General features: G+C 32.0%; 2 protein-coding genes across 8 annotated transcripts; one reads left to right on the top strand and one right to left on the bottom strand.

The window, feature by feature from the left end:
- Positions 1–2,029: 2,029 nt before the first annotated feature.
- ZnT77C (Zinc transporter 77C) lies at positions 2,030–12,369 on the top strand. 2 transcript variants are annotated; one of them, XM_085200423.1, is made up of 9 exons: positions 2,030–2,276; positions 2,410–2,495; positions 6,431–6,637; positions 7,625–7,877; positions 8,593–8,703; positions 9,070–9,192; positions 9,891–10,066; positions 10,434–10,533; positions 10,614–12,369. In XM_085200423.1, the coding sequence occupies exons 3-9, from the start codon at positions 6,449–6,451 to the stop codon at positions 10,739–10,741; spliced, it is 1,080 nt and encodes a 359-aa protein (XP_085056549.1). In that variant the 5' UTR covers positions 2,030–2,276; positions 2,410–2,495; positions 6,431–6,448; the 3' UTR covers positions 10,742–12,369. The 2 variants fall into 2 exon arrangements, with proteins under 2 accessions (XP_085056549.1, XP_085056548.1); XM_085200422.1 differs by lacking the exon at positions 2,410–2,495 and having other exon boundaries at positions 2,031–2,276.
- Positions 12,370–12,839: 470 nt separating this feature from the next.
- LOC146530100 (spondin-1-like) lies at positions 12,840–23,137 on the bottom strand. 6 transcript variants are annotated; one of them, XM_085200412.1, is made up of 16 exons: positions 23,057–23,137; positions 22,258–22,435; positions 21,552–21,778; positions 20,840–21,031; positions 20,441–20,647; positions 20,023–20,289; positions 19,396–19,561; positions 19,029–19,248; positions 18,373–18,591; positions 18,066–18,114; positions 17,481–17,666; positions 16,783–16,933; positions 16,461–16,640; positions 14,077–14,175; positions 13,556–13,650; positions 12,840–13,280 (listed from the first exon to the last, which is right to left on the bottom strand). In XM_085200412.1, exons 2-16 carry the CDS (start codon positions 22,421–22,423, stop codon positions 13,137–13,139), a joined length of 2,568 nt encoding a protein of 855 aa, XP_085056538.1. In that variant the 5' UTR covers positions 22,424–22,435; positions 23,057–23,137; the 3' UTR covers positions 12,840–13,136. The 6 variants fall into 6 exon arrangements, 4 of the variants coding, with proteins under 4 accessions (XP_085056538.1, XP_085056537.1, XP_085056540.1 ...); XM_085200411.1 differs by having other exon boundaries at positions 22,258–22,527; positions 23,057–23,136; XM_085200414.1 differs by having other exon boundaries at positions 13,556–13,647; positions 22,258–22,527; positions 23,057–23,136.
- Between the last annotated feature and the right edge of the window lie 332 nt (positions 23,138–23,469).

The raw sequence follows: 23,469 nt of genomic DNA, 5'->3' as shown, positions 1-23,469 counted from the left end.
ATTTTTTTATTAAAAATAACTTATATTTATTTGTTATTCATCTATTGTTTTTCAATATCATGGATTATGAAATCGTAAATTGATTAGGTTCAACTGCAAAACATGTTTAAGGTAGGTCAAGGACACAGTATCAAAATATTGAAAAATAATGCCAACATATCTTAATCCGTATTAAAGTAAGGCCATATTATCTTATACAGTATATGCTCATAAAGACATTGCAATATTTTAATTAGCGTATTTTAGATACTGCTGAGACTCAGAGAGATCATTTAATAAGAATAAATCAAATTTTAATGAAATATTACACAAAATTATATTCCACAAGATCCTTTAATGTTTTCCTTTCTTCTTTCTTTTCTTTTACAGAATCATAAAAATAAAAAACCTCTCTGTATAAGTATTAATATTAAATAAATAAATTATTTATCATGTTTATGAATTGCAATACCTTTCAGAAGCAATTACTTATCTTGAGTAATCAGAAGACAATAACTGTATTAAAACAATATGATTACAATTTTAACAATTAATCTTATCTTTGCCCTAATTGTGAATTGGTACTAGAGTTACAAAATAAACAAACTATTACAGTTATTAGTAAACCAGCTATGTAAGGGTAAATCGGCAATATTATAAATAAATATAAAATTATCAGTTTAAAAAATATTTTATTTATTAACAAATTCTGCTACAAGCGCAGGAAACAAGTAGTCGTTAAAAATAAATATTTTTAAAATAGTTAAGTAAACAATATTAAAATTTAAAGCACATTAGTTATGAAATTAAAAATTAAATGTTCTTTAAATATTATTTTACATTTTTTTACACAATTCGCATATCTAACATAATACATACTTAAATAAAAACTAACAATTATTCAAAAGGCGATTATAATAAATATTCTAAACTTAAGTGAGTGCATACTTATTAACAAAAATATTAATACGTCATTTTGAAATATTCAACAAATACATCTTTTCACTCTTTTTTATTTATCTTATCTTTGCAAATCCTAGAGAAGATATTTTCAGCCGCCACCGCAGCGGAAATAACGACGCTCGGCCGTGACCCGAAAGCTTTATATTTTTTCTTTGGAAACCTTCCCAACAAACGAATAACGAATCGTGTTTACGTTTTTTCGTTATGTATGACAATTCACATCGCCTAAACTGTCTAACATGTATTAATAATTTATATTTTACCTTTGTGACAAATTATCATTTGCTTGATTTTTCAATCTCAATGTATATTTTCGTGGTACAAACTTTCATCTATCTTTTTTCGTCAGCTTCTGGCTGTATCCCGCACAGAGCAGGGTAGGCAGAGGGAACCTAGTGTTAAGCCACTCCGTTCCCCATTTTCAAGTGGCGGAACTCAACGCCGCGCTTTACCTCACCACCAGAGCGAAGAAATGAAAATATAAATTTAAATAATTTCATTTCCTCGAGTGGGGATCGAACCCACAACCGTCGTGTTACAGTCACCTTTGTGCCCCTGAACCACGACGGCCTTACTTTCGTCTAAATCTATTGTAATTAAAAAATATTTACGATGTTACAAATAACAATATTTGCGTTCGTCTTGTACATAATTATACATACTTATTCATATTGATCTACTCTATGAGCTCTTCGCCAAACGCCAAACTTTCGTTGCATAGGTAACCCATATTCTATTGTATTTTTCATTAAAGTTCATTGACATCTATGTCAGTGATTATTATACGCCTAAGCGAAACACAAGCATAATTATAGACTCTAGTATCGTATTTGAAACATAATTTAAGTTTGCATATTTAAGCAAATCTTTAAAACAATATTATACCCACATATTTCAGCCTAGGAAAATTTAGATCAAGCGTATGTGGGGAACGAAGTGTTTTAACACTAGGTTCCCTCTGTCTACCCTGCTGTGTGCGGGATACAGCGTGAAGCTATATGCTTGTACGTAAACGGCGAGTCACGAGCAATATGCTAAACTACTTAATATTTGACAGTTCGCTTATCGGATACGAAAGGCTCGACGATAAGGCAGTCTGCGCGCGCGCCGCACTCAGTGCGGTATTGAACGTTAGCGCACCAACTCACTGCAGTGACTGCGCCGTCTTCCACTGAAACGCTGCTGCCGCGAGATGTTTTGAAAATATTACCTTAATTACATTGCTAATATGTACTCGACTGTAAGGCAGTGTTTAATAAATTTTAGTGTTGTGACAAGCTTTACTTACTTCAATTGTGTAGATTAATTGAAGCAAAATATTGTGCTCTTATCTGGTGAGTTCTACATTGAAGAAATTAATTCGTATGTAATGTTTTGGTATAAGCTATAGATTTTAAGAGCAGTTGTAAATAAGAAATGAAAATAAACGCTGATATCACGCACTACCTATGTTATTTGTAAATACAGTGCGGAAGGCGACTCCTCTACTATCCGTAATTGACAACTAACGCCGAGAGTGTCGCCAGAGCAGCCGACCGTAACCGGCAACTTGGGTACATTTTCACTTACTATGGATACTTCTCATATTAAACTTTCTTTTTCTGCTTCTCAATATACAATTACCTTATTTTTATCTGTTATATTTCAATATTTCTTTTAAAATGGTTAATATTGCTTTTGAAAGTAAAAAATAAGTATTAAAAATATTTTATACTTTTATTCATGAATAAATATATACATTAGTATAAACGCTACATTTCTATCAATAACAATTTAAAGATTTTTTCTGTACGTACTTAAATATTTTCGCTACTGGTCAGCGTAAAAATAACAATAACGATCTAAGCTTCAGACTTTACCTTGAGAATTCGTTAGGGAACATCTGTTTTGTTTTTAATAAAAAGAAACTGTACATAATCGTGTTATACCTACTTTATATTTATGAAAAGAATTTTCACGTGTTTAATTTTGTGAAACACGTTTACTCGATGATGAAAAATTGTTTACTTATGATAAGTTTCAGGTATTGTAAGAAAGTGTGAAAAATTTACTATTTGTATTTTAAATATATCAATGAACCTTCATTTTTTAATTTTATAGTATATATTTAAGCAAGAGAAATATATGCATATAATTTGTGTTAAAATAACGTTTTAGCTAATCTGTAAAAACTTAACGATATAGCGGCTAGATATAACGGCAACATATACTTACTATCACATTAGTCATACATATATGTTAAAATACGATCAATGTCGAAGACACTATTATAAGTTTTTTTTAATAAATTTTGGTTAACATTAAAAAAAAAATACATATATTTCGCCTGTTATCTCTATTACTTCCTGTTTTTTTCTATATATTATCTGCACTCGATATTAAATATTTTTAGCGCCTATGTTAGTGACTATAATTGTAGCTATTTTACGTCTTAATATAAATTATGTTTGTAAATTTGTTATTACAAATACATAATACTTAATATTGGAGAAACACTTAATTCTGTGATATGAAAAAAAGTTTAAAATATGGAAATATACCTAAATGATTTTGAATAAATTCAAAATTATAAAGATGTAAAAATGAATGAAAAAAATAAAATTACATGAACAAGACATAAATATATAGAAATGCTACACGATTCTTTAATATATTTTGGGTTTATTTTAAATTAGACATCCACTAGTTGTAATATTTCAAAAATCACTGTACGAAAAAAATATATAGAAATCTTAATAATTAGCAAGTGTCAATCTTTATTTACGAGAAAATTACAACTTTATGTTCCATATTATAATAATTAAAAATATAAATAATTTGTGAATATAAGTAGTAGGTTATCAAAGAAATCAAAACATTGTTTTATACCTAACGACGATATAATTGAACACTTTTTTATATCGATGTTTGCACCACATCACCTACATGAAAAAATATTTGGACGAGTTAAATTTAGAAAAGATTTAGGCTAGTAGACTAAAGTTCCGATTCAAATGGCGAAAACATAGTTCAGCAATAATGATTTTTGTTTACAAATTTGTTAATGCGGACGAATAGGATGATATAGAGAGCGGGACTCAGGGCTACGCTTTGCCTCGTTAACAAAGGAAAAATAAAAATTGAATATTTTATTCACCGAGCGGTAATCGAATCCACAACCGTCGCGTTTAAAATCATGCGTCTATACAGACTGTGCCCCTGGCCACGACGGCCTCAAGTCAATGCTATGGTTATAAGACCATAGCATGTCCTTTGTACTTTCTTGTAGTATTATAATTAACAAATATTGTTTAACTACCTAATCACTATTAAAATTTATACAGTATCACTAATATTTTCAAAGTAATTAGTAATATTTTACCTCAACTTTATAACAATAAAAAATATTAATAGATACCACATGGATACCACAGGAGTTTTTATTAAATATTTTATTGCTTAATAAAATATTTAATAAAAACTCCTGTAAATTTGCCGTCGTGGCGAAATTCGAAATCTGCACTCGTAAAAATGAAATATTTAATATTTTCATTTCTTCGCCCTGGGAACAAGGCAACGCGCGGAGTTGAGTATAGACACTACAAACGCCATGCTTCGAGGGTTAGAAATTGGGAAACGGAGTGTCCTAATACTAGGTTCCTTATGCTTACCCTGCTATAAGCGAGATATAGCGTGAAGCTAAAAACCAAAAATTGAAATTTCATTAACGACTTTTTTCATCCAACAACGATTTCTATGTAAAAATTAAACATTCTATGCAAATATAATTAAAAAAGAATACCAACCTTTATTTGGCACTAAATATCGTTTCGGTTTGATATTCGTATTATATTAATTTTATGAAGAATAAATATCTAAATAACTCATTTTGTTTTATCAGACTTTGAACAATAAAAAAATCTATCAAAAGATTTAGATAGATGATATCTTATCTGAATAATCTTGTTCAGAAACAGTTGTCGATCGTACTTGTTTTGAAAGAAAAGAGTACAATTCGTATCAAGAAAAAAAATACAAAAGTTCTCTACCAATTCCATAGTACCTAAGTAGAAGTACTAAAAATGGTAAACAGTTATTTAAGATTTTTCGTAAGTTAAAAAACATAAAAAAAATAAGCATGTCTTGAAAGATTAATGAAGAATAATTTGAAGAATGGTATATGGTAATAGTATATTAATAATTATAATGAACACTGATTTGAAGTTTTATTAGAGGTTATAATATAAATTTTATGACTTTTAATAACTAAGCATTAAGGAAATTAAATTATTTCAATATACGTCTAAGTCATCTCCCACTCAAACTGGCTTCGCCTTTTTTGGAACGTAACCGTTAGGTGATCTACAGTCAATAACAACTTTCGATTGCTACTTGAACTAAATAGATCTTCTGCAAAAGGAAAATGATGAAACTAATGACAAAATAAAGACCATTGAAATATTATGTAGGACGATAAATTACTGACCAAATCGTGCGTATGACCTAAATTAATCTCATATTAGAACCAACCCAATATGTCATAACAGTAGTATTATAAAAAAAAATTGCAAGTTTAAGCTTGATTTTTTTAGTAAAATTAAAAATATTTAACATATTTTTCATATATATCTGTTACTTCCTCCACATATGATTGTATACGTATTTAGTTATTGATTATGAAGATTGGAGGTTAATTAGAAGAAAACTAAAAACGTTATAGGTCAATGATTAATTACTATGGCCTTGTAAAAGTGTGTATAATCTAAATTGAATAAAATGAAAAGAATTTGCCACCAGTTTATTTATACAATTAAAAAAAGATGAGCGTATATACCAATAAATAAATTTATTTAATTTTAAATATAATATTTATTTTATTTTTGATTAAACAACTTAAACAACTGCACTATACATTCGTCTGCCGTACTATGTCGATAAAAGTATAAAAGGAGAGCAATCAATTCATTGATCCAATAAAGCGCCCCACACACTTCCCGCTTAAAATTACTTCACAACTGCAATGCAAGCTTGCAGTTATATGACAGCCAGAGTTTTTCTTGCCGGCTCAAACAAGTAGATTTATCGTTTGGTGGATAAAATAAAAAAAAATTGAGAAATCACTTAAAATATTTATGTAAATGAATATGGATTCTGTTATTCATAACTTTTGTAGTTAGGTCTTATTACGATAATGATCACGCATGATGGTTTGTTATTAATTCGCGAAATGCCCAGTCTTTGGGGAATGAAGCTTAATTTTTACTTGTATTACTCGACATCCGAAGAGCGCGAATTCAATTGCTGTATTTAATTTTTTGAACGAATATACAACCTGTTGATACTGCAAATATGTTCAGCTTTATTTGCACTATATATATTATTGCACTTATTATTTTTTACTATATTTTTTATTGCACTTAAAAACACATAAGAAACACAAAATACATACATATTATTACTTATCATTTTAAATAAATAGTAAGTAATTAAATAATATTTTTTGCCGCAGGTGCTATAAAAAGAAAATATGGCAATGAAAGAGTGGCTTCAGTGGCTTCCACCGCCGCGTTCCCTTCTGGCGCTGCTCATCGCCATTGCCGGCTTCAGCGGCCGCCTCTTCGCCGCGTACGTAACGCACTCGCCGACACTGTTGGTGGACACTTGCCATGCATTGTGTCGCCTCGTCGGACTCATCACCACCTTATTAGCTTTTAAGGTATTTTAGGATTTCTATTTATAATAGTATATTTATTGTGTATTTTGTTGCGTCTCTACTTAACTTTGAAATTTGACGTTATTACAAAATATTTTTTCGTCACGCCGTATCCCGCACACAGGATGATAGTAGGTATAGGGAACCTAGTGTTAAAATATTCCGTTCCTCATTTTCCACCGGATTCTGGAGGCATTGCGTGTTGAGTGGTGGAAATCAACGCCGCGCATTGCCACGACCCCAGAGCGAAAAAATGTAATTTTAGATATTTCATTTCCTCGAGTGAATTTCCTCGGGTTTTGTGAACACACTAAAATGTGATCACAAATATTAATAGTTTATAACGTTGAAACATATCGTTAGTCTTCATTAATAATTTTAGCTTAATTAGATTATTTTCCGCCAGTCTACAATAATTGCTTACTTACTTAATCTTTTTTTCCGCTATAAATAGCGTAAAATTGTTTCGATATCATGTATTAAATAAATTACTGTAACGCCATAAAATACGTATTTATCGCATCTCTTTATTTTATATTACGATCATGTTAGTTGCTTATGCAAATATATACGGGTTTATTACAAATTCAGGTACATATGAGTATATCGTACCATATATTACCGACTCTATTATGAAAATGGATAATAATATGTATTCAGTAGTAAATTGTAATTTTTATAATCCAATTATAATATTGAAGACACACCACAAGCTTGTTATTGTCAATATTGATAGAAAAGAAATGTTAAGGCCGAGGCTGAGGTTCGATTCTCATTCAGGGGAATTAATTATTTTCATTTGGCGCCACTTTTCCGCTACTCAATACGCAATGTCTCGAGAATTGCGGAACGTAGTATGTGTGTAGTGTATGGTTCCTTCTGCTTACCCTGTTAAATGCGGGAAAGTGTGTGAAGCTAAAAAAATGCTGAAATATAAATAACAGTTGTGATTTATTAATTTTAGTTTTTTTTTCATATTTTTGTAAACAGTACGAGCGAGCAGATGAAGGAACAGGCCGCGAGGGTCGCTTGCGCAACACGTTCGGCTGGGCCCGCATAGAGGTGGTCGGGCGGTTGTCCGTGCACGTGCTGTTCGCGTCATTCGCCCTAGGCCTCATTGTGAATGCACTTCAACTCGGCGTGCATTCCTCTCACGTTCAACCTCCTCGGTACCCGAGGGTTATACTTGGTAGTGCTGTTATTGGGCTGCTTCTACATGCTATCAATTATATGCTGTTAGCTGGTATGAGTTTATCAATATTAAATAAAAAAAATAATTAAAAATATTTACATAAGTTATTATTTTTGTATTTTATTATTTAACATGTGATGTATTTGCCGAATACACCATTCGTCAAATTTTATGATAATATCGATTACATTATTGCGGTTTGTCTTTTATAGTATTGTTAACCACATTCAGAAACTTTCCATGATAACAACACATCACTTAGTTTACATATATTGCTTTTAAGGTCAGGACGGAGTAGTGTTAAAGATATTAGATATTATTTATTAATATTTGTTGCTCCCCATGTAATTCATAATTAAAGTCTTTATATTTTATTTATCTACTACTACGTTACTCACTCTTTCCAAAAAAAACTCTAATTTTTATGCTTTTTATACATATAAATTTACATAATTCCTATCTATATATATATAAAATCGAAAGGTCACTCACTTATCACGAAATCTCAGAAACTACATATGCCAGGAATCTGCAATTTTCCATAGGACTTACTTATAGGACGTAGGTGCTCGCTAACAAGGGAATTTGTAATATTCGACTTCTAAGGGGTTGTTTTTGGGGTTGAAAGTTTGATTTTTATATTAACGAATTAATAATAACGTAGTTCACGCAGGCGAAGCCGCGGGCGGGCCGCTAGTTATTTTTATAAAAACAAGTACATAACTTTATTAGATATAATTATGTTAAGTATCCTTTCCACTTGCAGGTCGAGAACTGAGCTATAGTCGGAGACTAAGCATGACTGAAGGTGGTGAAGTAGTACTTAAGACTGGATCCGCGGAGCCTGTTCTAGCTCATGCACCAACTGATATAGCGAGTGAGTTGTATGCTAATCATACAATCATTCAATTTAGTAACCTATTTTTTACATGGCGACAGAAATGTTTTGTCTTGCTAGCGTTACTAACTATTTATGAAATTGCTTCAAATTAGATCAGAAGAAACCATTCACTTATTTTGAAAATATTTTTCTAACACACATGGGACAAAAGAATTATTTTCCTCACTCTGGTAACAACATGAAGCCGTGAGCGCAGTTTCCCTCTGCCTACGCTGCTTTATTGTTAAGTTTAAAAAAGTCTTAATTGATACTTTTTCTGATGATCTGGGAAAAATAAAATTACTTTACATTCAAAAACTTAAAAACACTAAAATTACCTTGTTTACTTGTGTTATTCAAAAGGTAGTCTGTTTGTAATGGGCGCGGGGCTGACTCTGGAATGGGAACCTCTGGCTGCCAATATAGCTGACCCAGCACTCTCCGCTTGCGCCGCTATAATCCTCATCATATTCAATTATCCCTTCAGTAAGTATATCTTATTTCTATATTTATAAAGTTAACATTAAATTTAAATACTATTAAGGTTGCTAGAAGCCATATAAATTTATATACAATTTAACCACATATGTACGTATATAAATTCCGTACTTAAGCACCTAATTGTCATTTTAGCGTATAAAGTGTTACAAAAAGGTTATCAAGTATCTTATAAATAGGCATATCTCGGACAAAAATAAAATTGAACGTATATTTTTAATTTATTTATTTCGCAATTTTTTTTTGATATAACACATCTTTTGATTAATGTTCGAGTACCTTAAATAATATATCCAATACTTCCCACACAGTACAGGGTTACTATAGCGTATGCGCTCGACGGGTTCAATGACGTCTAAAGTACATGTACCAAATATATTTGAATACCGTTAATTTATTTAATTTAGGTATTGGTATAATACATATTAAGTGAATGCATACAGTACTATTGTAAAAGTAGTATTGAAAACTATGACAAGTTATTTTAGTGTAAAATGGGCATTAATTTAATAAATAAATATAAATAACATACATTTAAAGGCCGTCGGGGCGCAGGGCATACTCTTGTGCCCATATATAGCACCTATACATATGTGCACATACATAGAAGCACGTAGGATAACTAGAAGACTAGAAGTCTTCTCCAACGGATTTTGAGTTGGTTGATAAGTGTTTTGTTTCGACAGTGCGCTCAGCCGGGCTAGTGCTGCTGCAGACGGTGCCGGAAGGTCTGGGCGCGTGCTCGCTGCGCGCGGCCGCGCTACGCGTGCCGGGCGTGCTCGCCATCCACGAGCTGCACGTGTGGCAGCTTCACGCCGACCGCCTCGTCGCCACCGCGCATGTCTACTACGCCTCTCACGAGGTCTGTCTCTCTTCTTTTTTTATTTAGGCTCACTGTTGCCCGTGGCTTTCTTTTTTTTATTTTATCTCATTATAATCTATTTGTAATCCATCTCTCCATCTCCATCCGCTAGCACTTTGTTTATTGTTAAAGTATTTGGTAAAAAAAAACCTATCTATTATCCTTTCTGTTGGTATGTTTAGAACTGTTTTTAGAATGCACTAATAACATTCTAAAAAAAATCTGTTCATTGTTATTTCACGAGTATAATTAAAAAGGAAAATTTCTTTACTACTAAGATAGATAGAGATTAAAGTATAGATTTATTCCAACTTATGTACTTATATTAATGAAGCCGTAACGAGTTTACTAAATATATTTGTTCCAGGAATATTTAAGCAGCTCCACTCTAGTATGTGATGTTTTCAAGCGTCACGGAATCGGCTTAGTGACGTTGCAACCAGAATTCATGTCCTCTTCGTCCTCATGTAAGAACTTTATATAATTAAATACTTTAAAATATTCTGTAAATATTGAATTGTAATTAATTAATGTGTTCATTTACTAGATTCTGAAGAAGAGAAAAAAGCTTTACTGGAATTTGCCAACACAGCCTGTTCTTGTCCATGTGCAAAGGAATGCACCGCGCCTCGTTGTTGCCAAGCACCACAAAAACCTACCGTCACACGAATTTAATCCAAATCGCAAAGATTTGTGGTACAAAAATTAGTATTAGAGTTATTTAAGTATTAAATGGTATATTTTTTTAAGTTATACAAAGAAGGCCTAACGTTGTGCTCTTTCTTCATTGTGCTTCTCTTCAAGGACTTTCATTTGAAATTGATTATAAAGATACGTACAGAAAGGGGCCTTTGAATAGTCAATTTAAAGTATTTTAAATTGTACCTACTATAAATAAAGAAACTGTGTAACCAAAGAACTTATAATAACTGACAAAAATAATAATATAGTATATTTTAAAATTTGAAACCTAAATTATCGTTTTTTATCTGTCTATTCATCGTTCAACTTATAGTCATCGATTTTGGCAAAAAATGAATATACATTCAAGTGTCATCGACTTATCGGTAAAATATAACGAAAGTATCGAACTCCACAGTCGCTATCCACAAAATACTTTAAAGATTTTATGCCAACAAATTTTAGAAATTCATGTTTAAATACTTTTATACTATTGGGCCCGACTGACTTTGCCCAACCCGAACAAGATTTTACAAATGTTATTTCTTATTATTTAGTTAAACTACTACAGTACATCAAGAACCGGGTCCAATCATATTTTCAAACCATTCAAAAACCTATTCAAATACACGAACTCGTCTTAATCGATCTAACCGTTTAGGCGGAGTTGGGTAACAAACATACGTACAGAAGAATACTATATATAGAGAATAGGAACAGGTAAAACGAAATTAAAATTCACATATTTTCAGGTCATATATTATTACAATTTTAGTATGTAACAATATAAAATACGTTCTAAAATAAAATTTAGTATTAAGCTATATAAAAAAGCTCAAAGCGAACGTAAAAACTGAGATATATATTTTTTCTAAATTATATAAAGTATTTTAGAATTTAATAATGTTGTGATGATTTAAAATTAAGGTATTATAAGGTAATGACTAACCAAAATAAAATATTGAACCTATTTAACTACCTATAATAATGTTATAGAAGGAACTAGAGTACCAGTCACCTCAATTTAACTTGCCATCTTAATAAGCTTATTAATAGTTTTCGAAATATAGACTATAGTTTTAGATTTTATATAGTTTACAGATGTATGCCATAGCAGGCTAGGCCTTTGTCTTCCTTCTGGAACCTAAAATTAAGACACTACGTTCCCCGATCACCGTCCAATTTCGTGATATTACGTGTTGAATGGCGGAACTCTACACTGTTTGTTTTGTTGTTACCAAAACAAAGAAATGTAAACTACTCATTTCCCGGAATGAGAATCGAACCCATAACTATAGCGTTAACAGGCACGCACTGGACCGCTGCGCCGCGACGGCTTTATTTTATAATTTTTATTATTTAAGTATATTTTATAAAACTGCCTTAGATATAATGGATAATCAATTTACTTTCTAAAGTTATTTCAAATTAATAAATATATTTTGACTAGAATATTATAAAAATTGTTACAACCATGTTCCTAAGTACGTTATGTTACAGATAGCGTGGTGATATAATTATTTATGTTAACGTATCAATTTGTTGACAAACGAACGATAACTTATGTACAAATAGAGCTTTGTTGATTTATGATTATGTGTAATAAAATATTTTACCAGACATGTTTTATTTTGGAATTTTTCACCTCTAATATTACTATTAAATTTACTTACTTTCATCTTACCTATACCTTTATTTTTAAATCGGGTACACATTATTGATACATTCCTTTTAACTTCCCGCTGTATCCCGCAAGTAGGCGTATTTATAAAGCGCTCTCAACTCTGAGATCGATCTTGAGATGCCGTGGCTCTAGTGTTCAGAGCGAGGGAATGAAAATAATTAATTCCCCCGAGAGCAACTCGAACCCAATCAGACGTTCTATCGTTGAGCCACAACGGGCTTTATTATAGACAATAGCGAAGGTACATTTATGTATATTATAACTGAAACCGCATCACATTTTGTGCGGTAGATAAAAATATTTATTAATGTCTTACTCTTCGAAATTATATATTTATCAACATTGAAATATCTGGAATTTGTAATTTCAGGATAAAGAAAGAAATAAGTAAAAAATAAAAGACTAATATTAATTATAAATTTTATTATTATTGTCAACTAAACACAAACAATAATATTAAATTTATTCTATAAGCTTGAATTTCTATAAAAGATTGTGCTAAACACAGTAAACCTTACAAGTACCTAACTGCTTACTAAATTATAAATTCTAAACATACCACTACTACTTCAAAGATTTAACATACAATCCAAATGTATTTGCTAACACTTTAATATATTTAATAGTACAGAATAGGTAAGTTTCTAATAGTAACAAATATTTTTTATCAAAAACAAAATTAAATGTTCCTTTGTTAAATTAATATCATTCCGCATAATTATTTATATCAACATTAAATAAATCAGAAGAATTGGTATAACTTAAAAGAAGTTTCTTACAATACAGGGGTTTACATTCACGACTTTTTACTACCTTGTGACAAGGCTTTCCTAGTCCTGAAGGCGGCCTCTGAAAAATAATAAAAAAACTAAATTTTAATTGGGCAATATTCACTTTACTTATAATATTTAACAGAGACATAAATATTATAAAATGATAATATTAGTATAAGTAACATATAAACTTTTTTATTTATTTTATTTTCTTCTACTCTGGTAGACAAAGTTCTGCAGATACAATGTTTCTAAATTGGGTAGAAAGATTTAATACTATGTTCTCTCAACGTTTAGTAATATTATGAATTATATAATAATTTCTATACAATAAGAAAACATAAAACTTACCACAATATGGCGATAATTTAGTTTAACAGCGAACTCGCAATCCCCGAAACATTCGCTCCAGCCGAGCCACGAACCCATCTCACAGTTGACGTCTTCTGACACCCACAACACACAAATAAAACCCATCATTCTAAATGTATATTATATTTTAAACCGAAATAAACTACGCAAATACTTTTCTGTTAATTATTTTATATCTGGCATTACGCCATTTTGGTATTATTATGATAAGTCTGGCTACATGCGATAGTTAAAAGTTCGAGTCCCACTCAGGGGACTATCTAATAGGATTTTCTCATACATGTCATTTAATTTAGCGCATTTATGATTCAAAATTCATTCTTACAAAGCTAAGTTTTATTAATTTATGATGCCTACAAAAAATCATTTCAAGAATTTCGTCTTGCAACAAATAAATAACTGAAACAATTCTTAGTAGTCAGTTATTAAATAAGAATAAAATAAATGCAAACGTTCAATTTATTTTGGTACGCCTTGAACATGACTTGAGTTCCACTTACCAGGTACCGGTGCGTCGTTTTGTATAACTTCGTTGTGCTCAGTCGGCGGGGTTGCTTTTATCCTTTTGGTACTCGACTCTACCGACGACGGTGATGTAACTAAAAATTAATGCTTAATTTCAACTTTTTCACGTTTCTGGCTATCCTAAAGTAAATATTATATAAGATATATTTTTTTATTATATTTATTGGTACCTACTAGTATACAATTAATATAGATATAGATAGGAAATTAGCTATAATAAAATTTATCTAACTTTTAATAAAAATAAAATTTACCATTTTGAAAAGCCATTTTACTATTATTTTTAACTTAAATTTACTATTTTTAGTATGAAAGATTATTAAAGTTAGTAAAAATAGTCATACACAATCGGTCAATTCAACCACGGACTACTGGTTAAAAATCAACTAAATTAGTTCAATGGCAACTGTGAAAATTAAATTAACATAAAATATACATCTAACGATTAAATCAATGTCCATCTCTTCGATTTATCAAAGGGGAGAACGATAACAATCTTGGCAATTGTACTGATAAAATATATAAATTAATATTTATGGCGAAAAATATTATTTAAAACGTTTCTTTAGTTTTAGTACAATCTAGCGTGTAACAAATAGGCCAAAAATTTATCGAAATTTTTCCCAATATCTATTTCATAAAGACCAACATTTAATTGCTCAATGAACAACGTTGCTGTAAACCGTTGTCGATCTATGCCAAAAAAACTACGCAATAGCTATAAATGGTATCGCCTACAAAGTAATCTAGAAATGTTAGTATATTTTGTGAGATTTTACGACATTGGTAAATTGTGTGATTTTGTCGCAACATTTGGAACTACGGCATAAAAGTTATCCATATTATTTATAACACAAATAATAATAAATATTTAATAAATATTAATAAACGTTTCATAAATAGTGATAAATATTTAATAATAAGTAATATGTAAATTGCCCATGAGCCCGTGACTTCATTAGATCAGATTTGAAATGATCTCACTTTCGATTTTACACATAACACGTATATTATACTTACATGGTAACGGCCAAAGAAATAATCAAAAAATTACGTATTTTAAATAGTACATAAATAAGTTTAGTTTATTTCGTTAACCGATCTTTCATTATCTTTATTTTGAAGTTAATTAAAGTATTATTTTCTACTTTTCCGTTTTTATTTGAATTATACATATAGTTAGGTATACTTTGAAGTCGGTTTTTTTTTTTACTAAATCTGTTTTTTATGACATTTTTCCAAATATACGGAAGACATATGATGAAGATTTTCCGTATTCCAGTTTCAATTCAAATGGTAAAGTAACTTTTATACCCTAAACCTCTTACAGGTCGTAGGTCTTTTACAATCACCTTTGAATCATCAGCTATCAAACAGTGTTTGTTATTATTGTAAATACAATGGGACTCTATCGCCGAGTTGAAAGGTACTTTTATGTGACAAACATAGTTCAGCTAATGAAATATATTTACCTCTATATACTTATGGTACTGTTCAAGTTAACTGACTGTACACGTGATGGGTTTACACATTAGGATGTTTATATTTTTTTATTACAGTAGAAACTCGATAAACCGGATTAATTATTGTCGTTAGTCAATCGGATAATCTAAAATCCAGATAATTGAAAGTATAAAGAAAAACTGGTTTTTGCATGTAGCTCAAAATTGTTATGTCTATTAATAGCAACAAGTACATATCAACGAAAATGTTTATTAAGAAATTATTCCCATTTTCCAACATATGATTTATGCACATATTTACATACATATAAATTTTCTTAAGTTTCATTGTAGTAGGTTGTAAAATAGTTATCGAGGTTGGTCCGGATAATTACGAATCCGTATAACTGATGGCCGGATAATCGAGTTTCTACTGTAATTTTATTTCCTCAATCTTATAAAACAACGGGTGCGTTCAAAAGTCCAATGAAATATGTAGTCTCTTACTAACTTATGCATAGCCTGCTTGGGAGATGAATAATAAAAAAGGATGACCATGACTTTGATTAGTTTTTTTGAATTTGAAATATGTAATGTTTTTTTTAAGTAACCATGTATTTATCATAATTAATACTTACCGATTATTATTGTAATACTTTACAGATATATGTTGGTACATAAAGTATCAAATATACTTCAAATCAAATTAAATCAAATCAGCTTCACGTTGCATCTCGCACAGACCCCTAGGTAGAGGGAACCTAGTGTTAAGACACAGGACACTCCGTTCCCCACTTGCTGCCGAATTCTGGAGGCATTGCGTGTTGAGTGACAGAACTCAACGCCGCGCTTTACCTCGACACCAGAGCTAAGAAATGGAATTATAATAGTAAATAATACAATAATATAATACTTACCACCAGTTCCGTTATGAGTTGAACAGGATCTCAGGCAAATTTCTCTATTTTTGAAGTTATTTGCGTTTCCTCCACAGCCCGTATAGCCAAATGGTTCACAGGTAGCACTCGACGCATCATAGAACCAACGTTCTTCATAGCCTCGACAGTATCCCACGGATATCGGCAAACTGCATACCTCTAATAATTATAGAAATTAAGTTCCTATTAACTAAGTTCCTCTCGTCTAAGCTTCTTGATAAACGGGAAGTAATCTATAGTTTTTAATTACTGGCAATTACACATACATTTTTGTCTACATGTCATTCTCACATACACGTACCAACTGAAACCGTTTCATTTTCACAGCTGCTATCGTCTCCGTCGCACAATGCCTCTTGTTGCGTGAGCGTGTACTGACAGCGTTCTAGATGTTCTTGAACTAGCGTCTCCACTTTTGGGTCATCGCTAGTTACATTTTCATATGGTAGTTCCTAAGAAAATATCAGACTTTGCATCACGAGAGAATTTTACTATGTAATCTGCGTCATAGCTATATATGTTAAAATCAAAAAATCAGTTTACGCTGTATCCCGCACAAAACAGGGTAGGCAGATGGAACCTAGTGTTAAGACACTCCATTCCCCACTTTCTACCGAATTCTGGAGGCATTACGTGTTGTGTGGCAGTACTCAACGCCGCGCTTTGCCTCAACACCAGTGCGAAGAAATGGAAATATAAACGTAAATAAATATTTCACTTCCTCGAGTGGGGATCGAACCCACCACCGTCGGGTTAGTCACACCCTTGTACCGCTGCGCCACGATGGCCTCCGCTATATATGTTATTATTCTAAAATATATTTCACTCTAAGCTAAGATTCTAAACAATGGATGTTTGCACACAATGGTTGACGCTGGAATTCCACTCGAAGTTATGTATATCTTTAAAATAATAACATTCGTTGCCTCTACTTAACTATACTTACTAAGAAAAAAATGATACCTAACTACATAAATATCACAATTACTAAAATCTCACCAATCTTTGTAATTCAGCAAATCGTGTATTCCAATCTCTTAGCAACCTCTTAGTTAACTGTTTCTGCACTTGTGAGTCTCGAGACAAGTATAACCGAGTGCGTAATCTATGTCCGCGGCCGCAACGACTGGAACAGGGCGACCACCCGCCCCAGTCCGTTACTGGACAGTCTGATCTTGGATTATTCTGAAAATTGCTTAAGTTGGTAATGCTTGTGTTTTAGAAAACGAAATTTTAGAAATTAAAGAAGGTGTAGAGATGGAAGGTGTAGACTGAGAAAAAATCACAATTTGAATGTAGGGGATGTACGAATAAGATTTTCAGATTTTCGAAATAAGTTAACACTTTAAAAACGTTAAAATAATTAGTAATTATGTCAAATCGCATAATGATCTTAAATTTTTAAATTAAGAAATCAGCTGCACGCTAATTCTCGTAATGTGGGGTACACAGAATTTAGTATTAAGACACTCTACTACATTAAACTATAACATATGTATGGTAATTGATCAAGGTTTTTCTATAAAATTACAGAATTAAAATAAAATCATATTTGTATTATTTTTTATTTCTATAAATACTTACTACGTAAAACCAATCGAAGTTGGTCATATTGGCCATATCTCCTGTGGGCCTGTGTAAAAAATGTTAAGTGTATATTAAATATTTGCACATTAAGAATATATATATATATTTATATGTAAAATCCCCTATATATTAATACTTATTTGTATTACGTAAAACTAATGATTTAAAGGTTAAGAATAGGTAATAAAAAACACTAACAATAAATTATTTGTAAACCAAATTTTTACAATTACATTAGACTAACTAAATTATAAGGCTCTATAAGTAATTTCTTAATCCTGTTATTTTCAAAAAAGCATCAAACTTGTAACAGGGCCCCGCTTCGCACGGCATGGCCTGGCTCATGACGGTGCGCGCGCGGAAGCCCACGCTGCAGCGTTTGTGTGCGCGCGGCGCTATGTAGTGGCGGGTGCGCGCGCGCACGCCACACCGCGCCGCGCCGCACGGTGACCACTCCGACCAGGGGGACACGGCGCACGGCCCCGTGGACTCGGCTGCGTCGCGCTCGTACTCGGATTGTATTCTGTAGGTGTCCAATGGAACTGAAGCTTTATTTTCTTATTTACCTATATGCACTCTATATTTTTTTTTATTGAGAAGAAAGTGATGATATTAAAAACCCTCTGCTTACGCTGTATCTCGCATACAGCAGTGCAGGAAGACGGAAACTAGTGTTAAGGCACTCTGTTACCCACTTTCCGCCGCATTTTGGAGGCATTGCGTGTTGAGTGGCGGAACTCAACGCCGAGCTATGCCTCGACACCAGAGCGAAAAAATGAAAATATTATAAATGTTTTAAAAATATTCCATTTTCTCGAGTGGAGATCGAACCCACAAACAGTCGATTTTACAATGACTCTGTGCCCCTGCGCCACGTCTGGCCTCAAATAAAAACTTAAAGAAATAATATTTTAATTAACATTAAAAGGTATAAGTTATCGCTGAAGTTGTTCAACTTACCTACAATGCAGCCTCGGTCCATTACAACTGTGGTAATCAGTAAGCATAGCTCTACAAGAATCGCTTTTTGCTCTGTTAGGCCATATATAATGTCGTTGACGGGTTGTCCTTCCAACGCCACACGTAACGCTACAAGGACCCCACGTACCCCACGAGTGTGTTGCACAAGACCCACCCTGCCCCCCTATTACACTTTCAGGAGGTTTTTCAAGTCCTGGTTCTGCGAAAACCAATTCTTAATGTTATACAATAAAATAATCGTAAAATGCAGTAGACTCTATACTATATTTAAGTACAGCTCTAAAAATTGTATTTTGTTCTATTAACCACTTATGTGGCTACATACAAATTAATTTATCTTTTTTACCTGTTATTTCACAGCTTTTTTCATACAATCGTAATCTGTTCAATCTTAGTCGGGCAAAAGGTCGCATTTCTCCAGTAGAACTATAGAAAGGGGAACGCGAATCTTTCGGCCATTCCGGACGTAAAGCTCTCACAGGCGATGATGGTATTGTGGGACTTCGACGAGACTGACGAACAAAATGCAGTTTTTGGTATATCCAGCTTATATTTGTGTATTATACTTATAACTTTATTTAAGATTTTTGTAATATATGTAATATATATGCGTATAATTTATATATTTATACCATGTGTATTAGTTCAAGCGCAAGACATTATATATATACAGCTGGTATACGATCTGATTAATCTGGTAATTTAAACAGCGGACACGCAAAATATTAAAATTTTTGAATAAAATTTAAATTATTACATAACAATAAAAATAATATTTTACCAGAATTTAAATACGCTATAGAACATTAAACTGTTATTGTCCACACAAAAATGTTCAAATCATAATAAATATTCAAATGTACAATAATTCAAATTTAAAAAATTTAAAAATAATATAGAACTGAATTTTTAAATATCACGTCAGTAATTGAAAATACAGTGATTTCTGTATATTAATATTAAATAAACATACCATATAACTAATACCATTATCTGTACCCGCGTCATACGGGTAAAGAGGTAAAATGGCCGACCGCCTCCATGTGCAATTTGAATTGCACAGTTCTAAAGCAGAAACGCCTACTATCCAATCAGGGGATGGAGCTAATTTTGCCGCCAAAGAAACCAAATGATTTTTAGCATCAACTCTGAATACAGCAAAAGTAGTTGGGATACCCGCGCCGGCCACTTGCTGCCATGAAATACCTCGCGCTTTGATTATTGTGCGGATGTGATCGCTCTGAAACAGAACACGATTTTAAAATAATTAGTTGACAACATTTTTTTTTTTTATTATTGTTATATAACGTAAACTCCATAAAAAAATCTTGAATTTATTTCAAAAGTGCTATAGACTAATCATTCTACAATGAAATATTGAAAAATCGTACTTCTGCTTTCAATTCTTTTTCAAGTGCAGTGGTAGTGCCATCGTCTGCTAGCCTGCGGACTCCATTGCTAGCCACTCTACCCTCCTGCCATACTCTATATTGAGCTGTATGGGAGGCTCCTATGACGTCACCAAAGTGTGCGTGCGCGTTTTCCGGAGGAAATTCACGAGGATGTGTATTTCTATTCCATAGCCCTTCAAAAGTAACCTGTGTGTATAAACAAAAAAAAAAATAAAACTCTTATCTTATTTGCTTCCCTCGAAATAAATTCTTGTATCTCTCGTTCTACTCTATCTATCTCGTACTCTTTTCTTACCCTTTCTCTTTGATACAAGTCAAAAAAAACAACAAATTAAACTACTCATCTCCAAGTATTTAAAAATGTTTTAGGTACCTTACCTCATACTTGGCTTCGTCGCAAGCACAACAAGGCTCTACAATCAGTGGTTGCCTGTTCACGGTGACGGTTGCGACAGGCGCGGGACACAGTTTACGCGCCAGTACTGATGTTTTGGTATCATCTGCATGCACCGCTCTTGCACACAAACGGACACAAGAATCTATTGATATAGATGGTGCACTCCATACTACCTGTAGGTAAAGAAAGACTTCATTTAATTAAATGATATTTGAAAATTACTTTATAAGGAAATATTCAAGCTAGGAATAATAAAAAAATGTATATAACAACGTTGACAGAGAGAGAGACAAATTTTAATAATATTTATATTAATCTCACAGTTTAAAGGCCAAACACAGAAGCAGGGACACAAAAGTGCGATTGTAAATACGAAAGGTTGTAGGTTCTACTCCCACTCGAGGAAATGTAATCTCTTATATTTAATATTTTTATTTTTACTTTCACTTAAGTCAACCAGACTGGGGAACAATTTTAATTAAAAATATGATAATTTATATTTAATAAGTGTTTTAAACTGTGATTCCTGCCCGCTAACAGCACATACAAGTCCGAAACGTGTAAGTATATGACCTTTACAGTGCCTCTTCGGTGTTCACCTAATATTATCAGCTTAATTAATAAATTATAACTTTAATAACCGATATAAATATATCGAAATAACTTTTCATATTTTTCAAAATAACTACGTACTTGAACTTCAGTTTTTGGATGTGCCGTCGCATTGTCTACAGCAGGAGTGCATGCCTCGAGAGTCTTAGTTTGAGCGTCATATGCTTGAAAGGCGCCGTACGACAAACTATTTACTGGCTTAGTACTATTCGTACTTTCGTTTTCAGAATCGTCCAATACTTCCGCCCATATTATGAAACCCACGAACGGGGTTGGACCTTGCCCACTGTCTACTCCTTGTAGCGAAACTATCGATAATTAACAAAAAAATAATTAAATTTACTAATTTTACCATATTTCATCCAAAGCACGAAACACTGATCGAACCTCCAGTGACATGACAATACGTTCCCCACTTTCCGAATACGAATTAGAGAGAGAAAATGGGTGATGAATGGTAGAGCTCAATGTCTCTGTGTCTGCGCTCTGTCTGGTTACCACAGCGAGTAAAAAAAAATTACTCATTCCAGTGCGCCACTGCGGTTACCTCGTCCTCTCCTTGGGTGGTGCGTGGGGAACGGAGTGTTAAATCTATAATTTTTGACTTCTAGATATTTAAAGTTGGAAAATAATTTCCGAAAACTCCTTACAAAAATACATTGTTATATTTTCATTTATTTTAACAAAAAGATAAGCAAAATATATCAGCAATAATATAATAAAATAACATCTACTTAATAATAATCATAAAACAAAAGATATATTTTGGAAATAAACAAATACACACCAGTATATAGCTCTCCCGATAGGAACAAATCAGGGTCGCCAGCCACGCTTAACTTGTAATGAGCGTCTGCAGGCTGCGCGTGCAGCGGTGCACGTTCACATATCGGTGCAACTGTTGTATTGGCACTCGCTTCTCCCAATAAATATATTACAAAAAGCAAAAACATTGTATGTGTGTGCTATTCATTAAGAAACAAGGAAATATTATTTTAAGGGGACAATAATGAAAATTAAATCACACACGTAGACGAAACCATGTGTAGCAAAAAGGCTATTGAAAAAAAACTTATTTCAATTGATTAAGTTATATTATGTATTCAATAAATACAGATTAAATTTGCCAATATACAAGTACAATGTGCCTACGAAAGACTTTACAATTGTATTGTAAAAACATAAAAGAAATATTAATTTGTTAATTTGAATTATATGATGACTACTGAAAACTTTGGTTTTGTATTATTAAAAGTATTATAAACATAATGAATACGTAAATTGTTAATAACATTAACCATAAACATCTAGGCCTCAATTAATTTATATAGATAAACTTATTTTTTTATTTTCTGCGATAATATAATAACATTGTAAATTATACAAGGTAATATGACACCAACTAATCTAATAAGAAGTAGATAATCCTCTCAAACAATAAAGACTCACTTAAACAAAGAAAGGTTAGTAACCTACTTTTGGTAATTTACAATAGATGTACCGAAATAATATCAAATATTCTAGATTATGAATTTAACGTAGTAATAATAAATAATTATTAAGTTTTGTTAATAAACAAATTATACCCGGTTTCTAGAAAGAAAGATAGAAAACGCACGAAATCCGCCCGCCTTTCGCGCCTACCAAGGCTGAACTGGGATTGAGCTTTATACAAAAGTGAAAGTAAGGGTTGTTCTAAATACGTTTCAGTATGCTGAAATGTAGCCATTTAACGATTTAACGCCACTTGTCATTATTTTAGTGATAACAACTTCAATAGCTGAATTTTAAATATTATTAAATCATTTTCAATTAAATTGATACAAGATATATCTACATATTAAAAATGTAAGAAATCGTCCAAAATTATTGTACCAAAAGCGACAGATTGTATTAGAAGCAATGGAACGATATTAATGTAGAAAACTTTATACGAAATTTGAATTGATTTAGTTTAACGTTGAATCTATTTGTTATATTTTTATTAATATTATATATT

Source organism: Heliconius melpomene, chromosome 17, assembly GCF_056956725.1.
Source record: "Heliconius melpomene rosina isolate 202511_hmr_F chromosome 17, ASM5695672v1, whole genome shotgun sequence".
In the NCBI taxonomy this organism is placed as follows: Eukaryota; Metazoa; Arthropoda; class Insecta; order Lepidoptera; family Nymphalidae; genus Heliconius; species Heliconius melpomene.
Note: the sequence above shows the minus strand (reverse complement) of the source record. Positions and strands in the feature narration are given on the sequence as shown.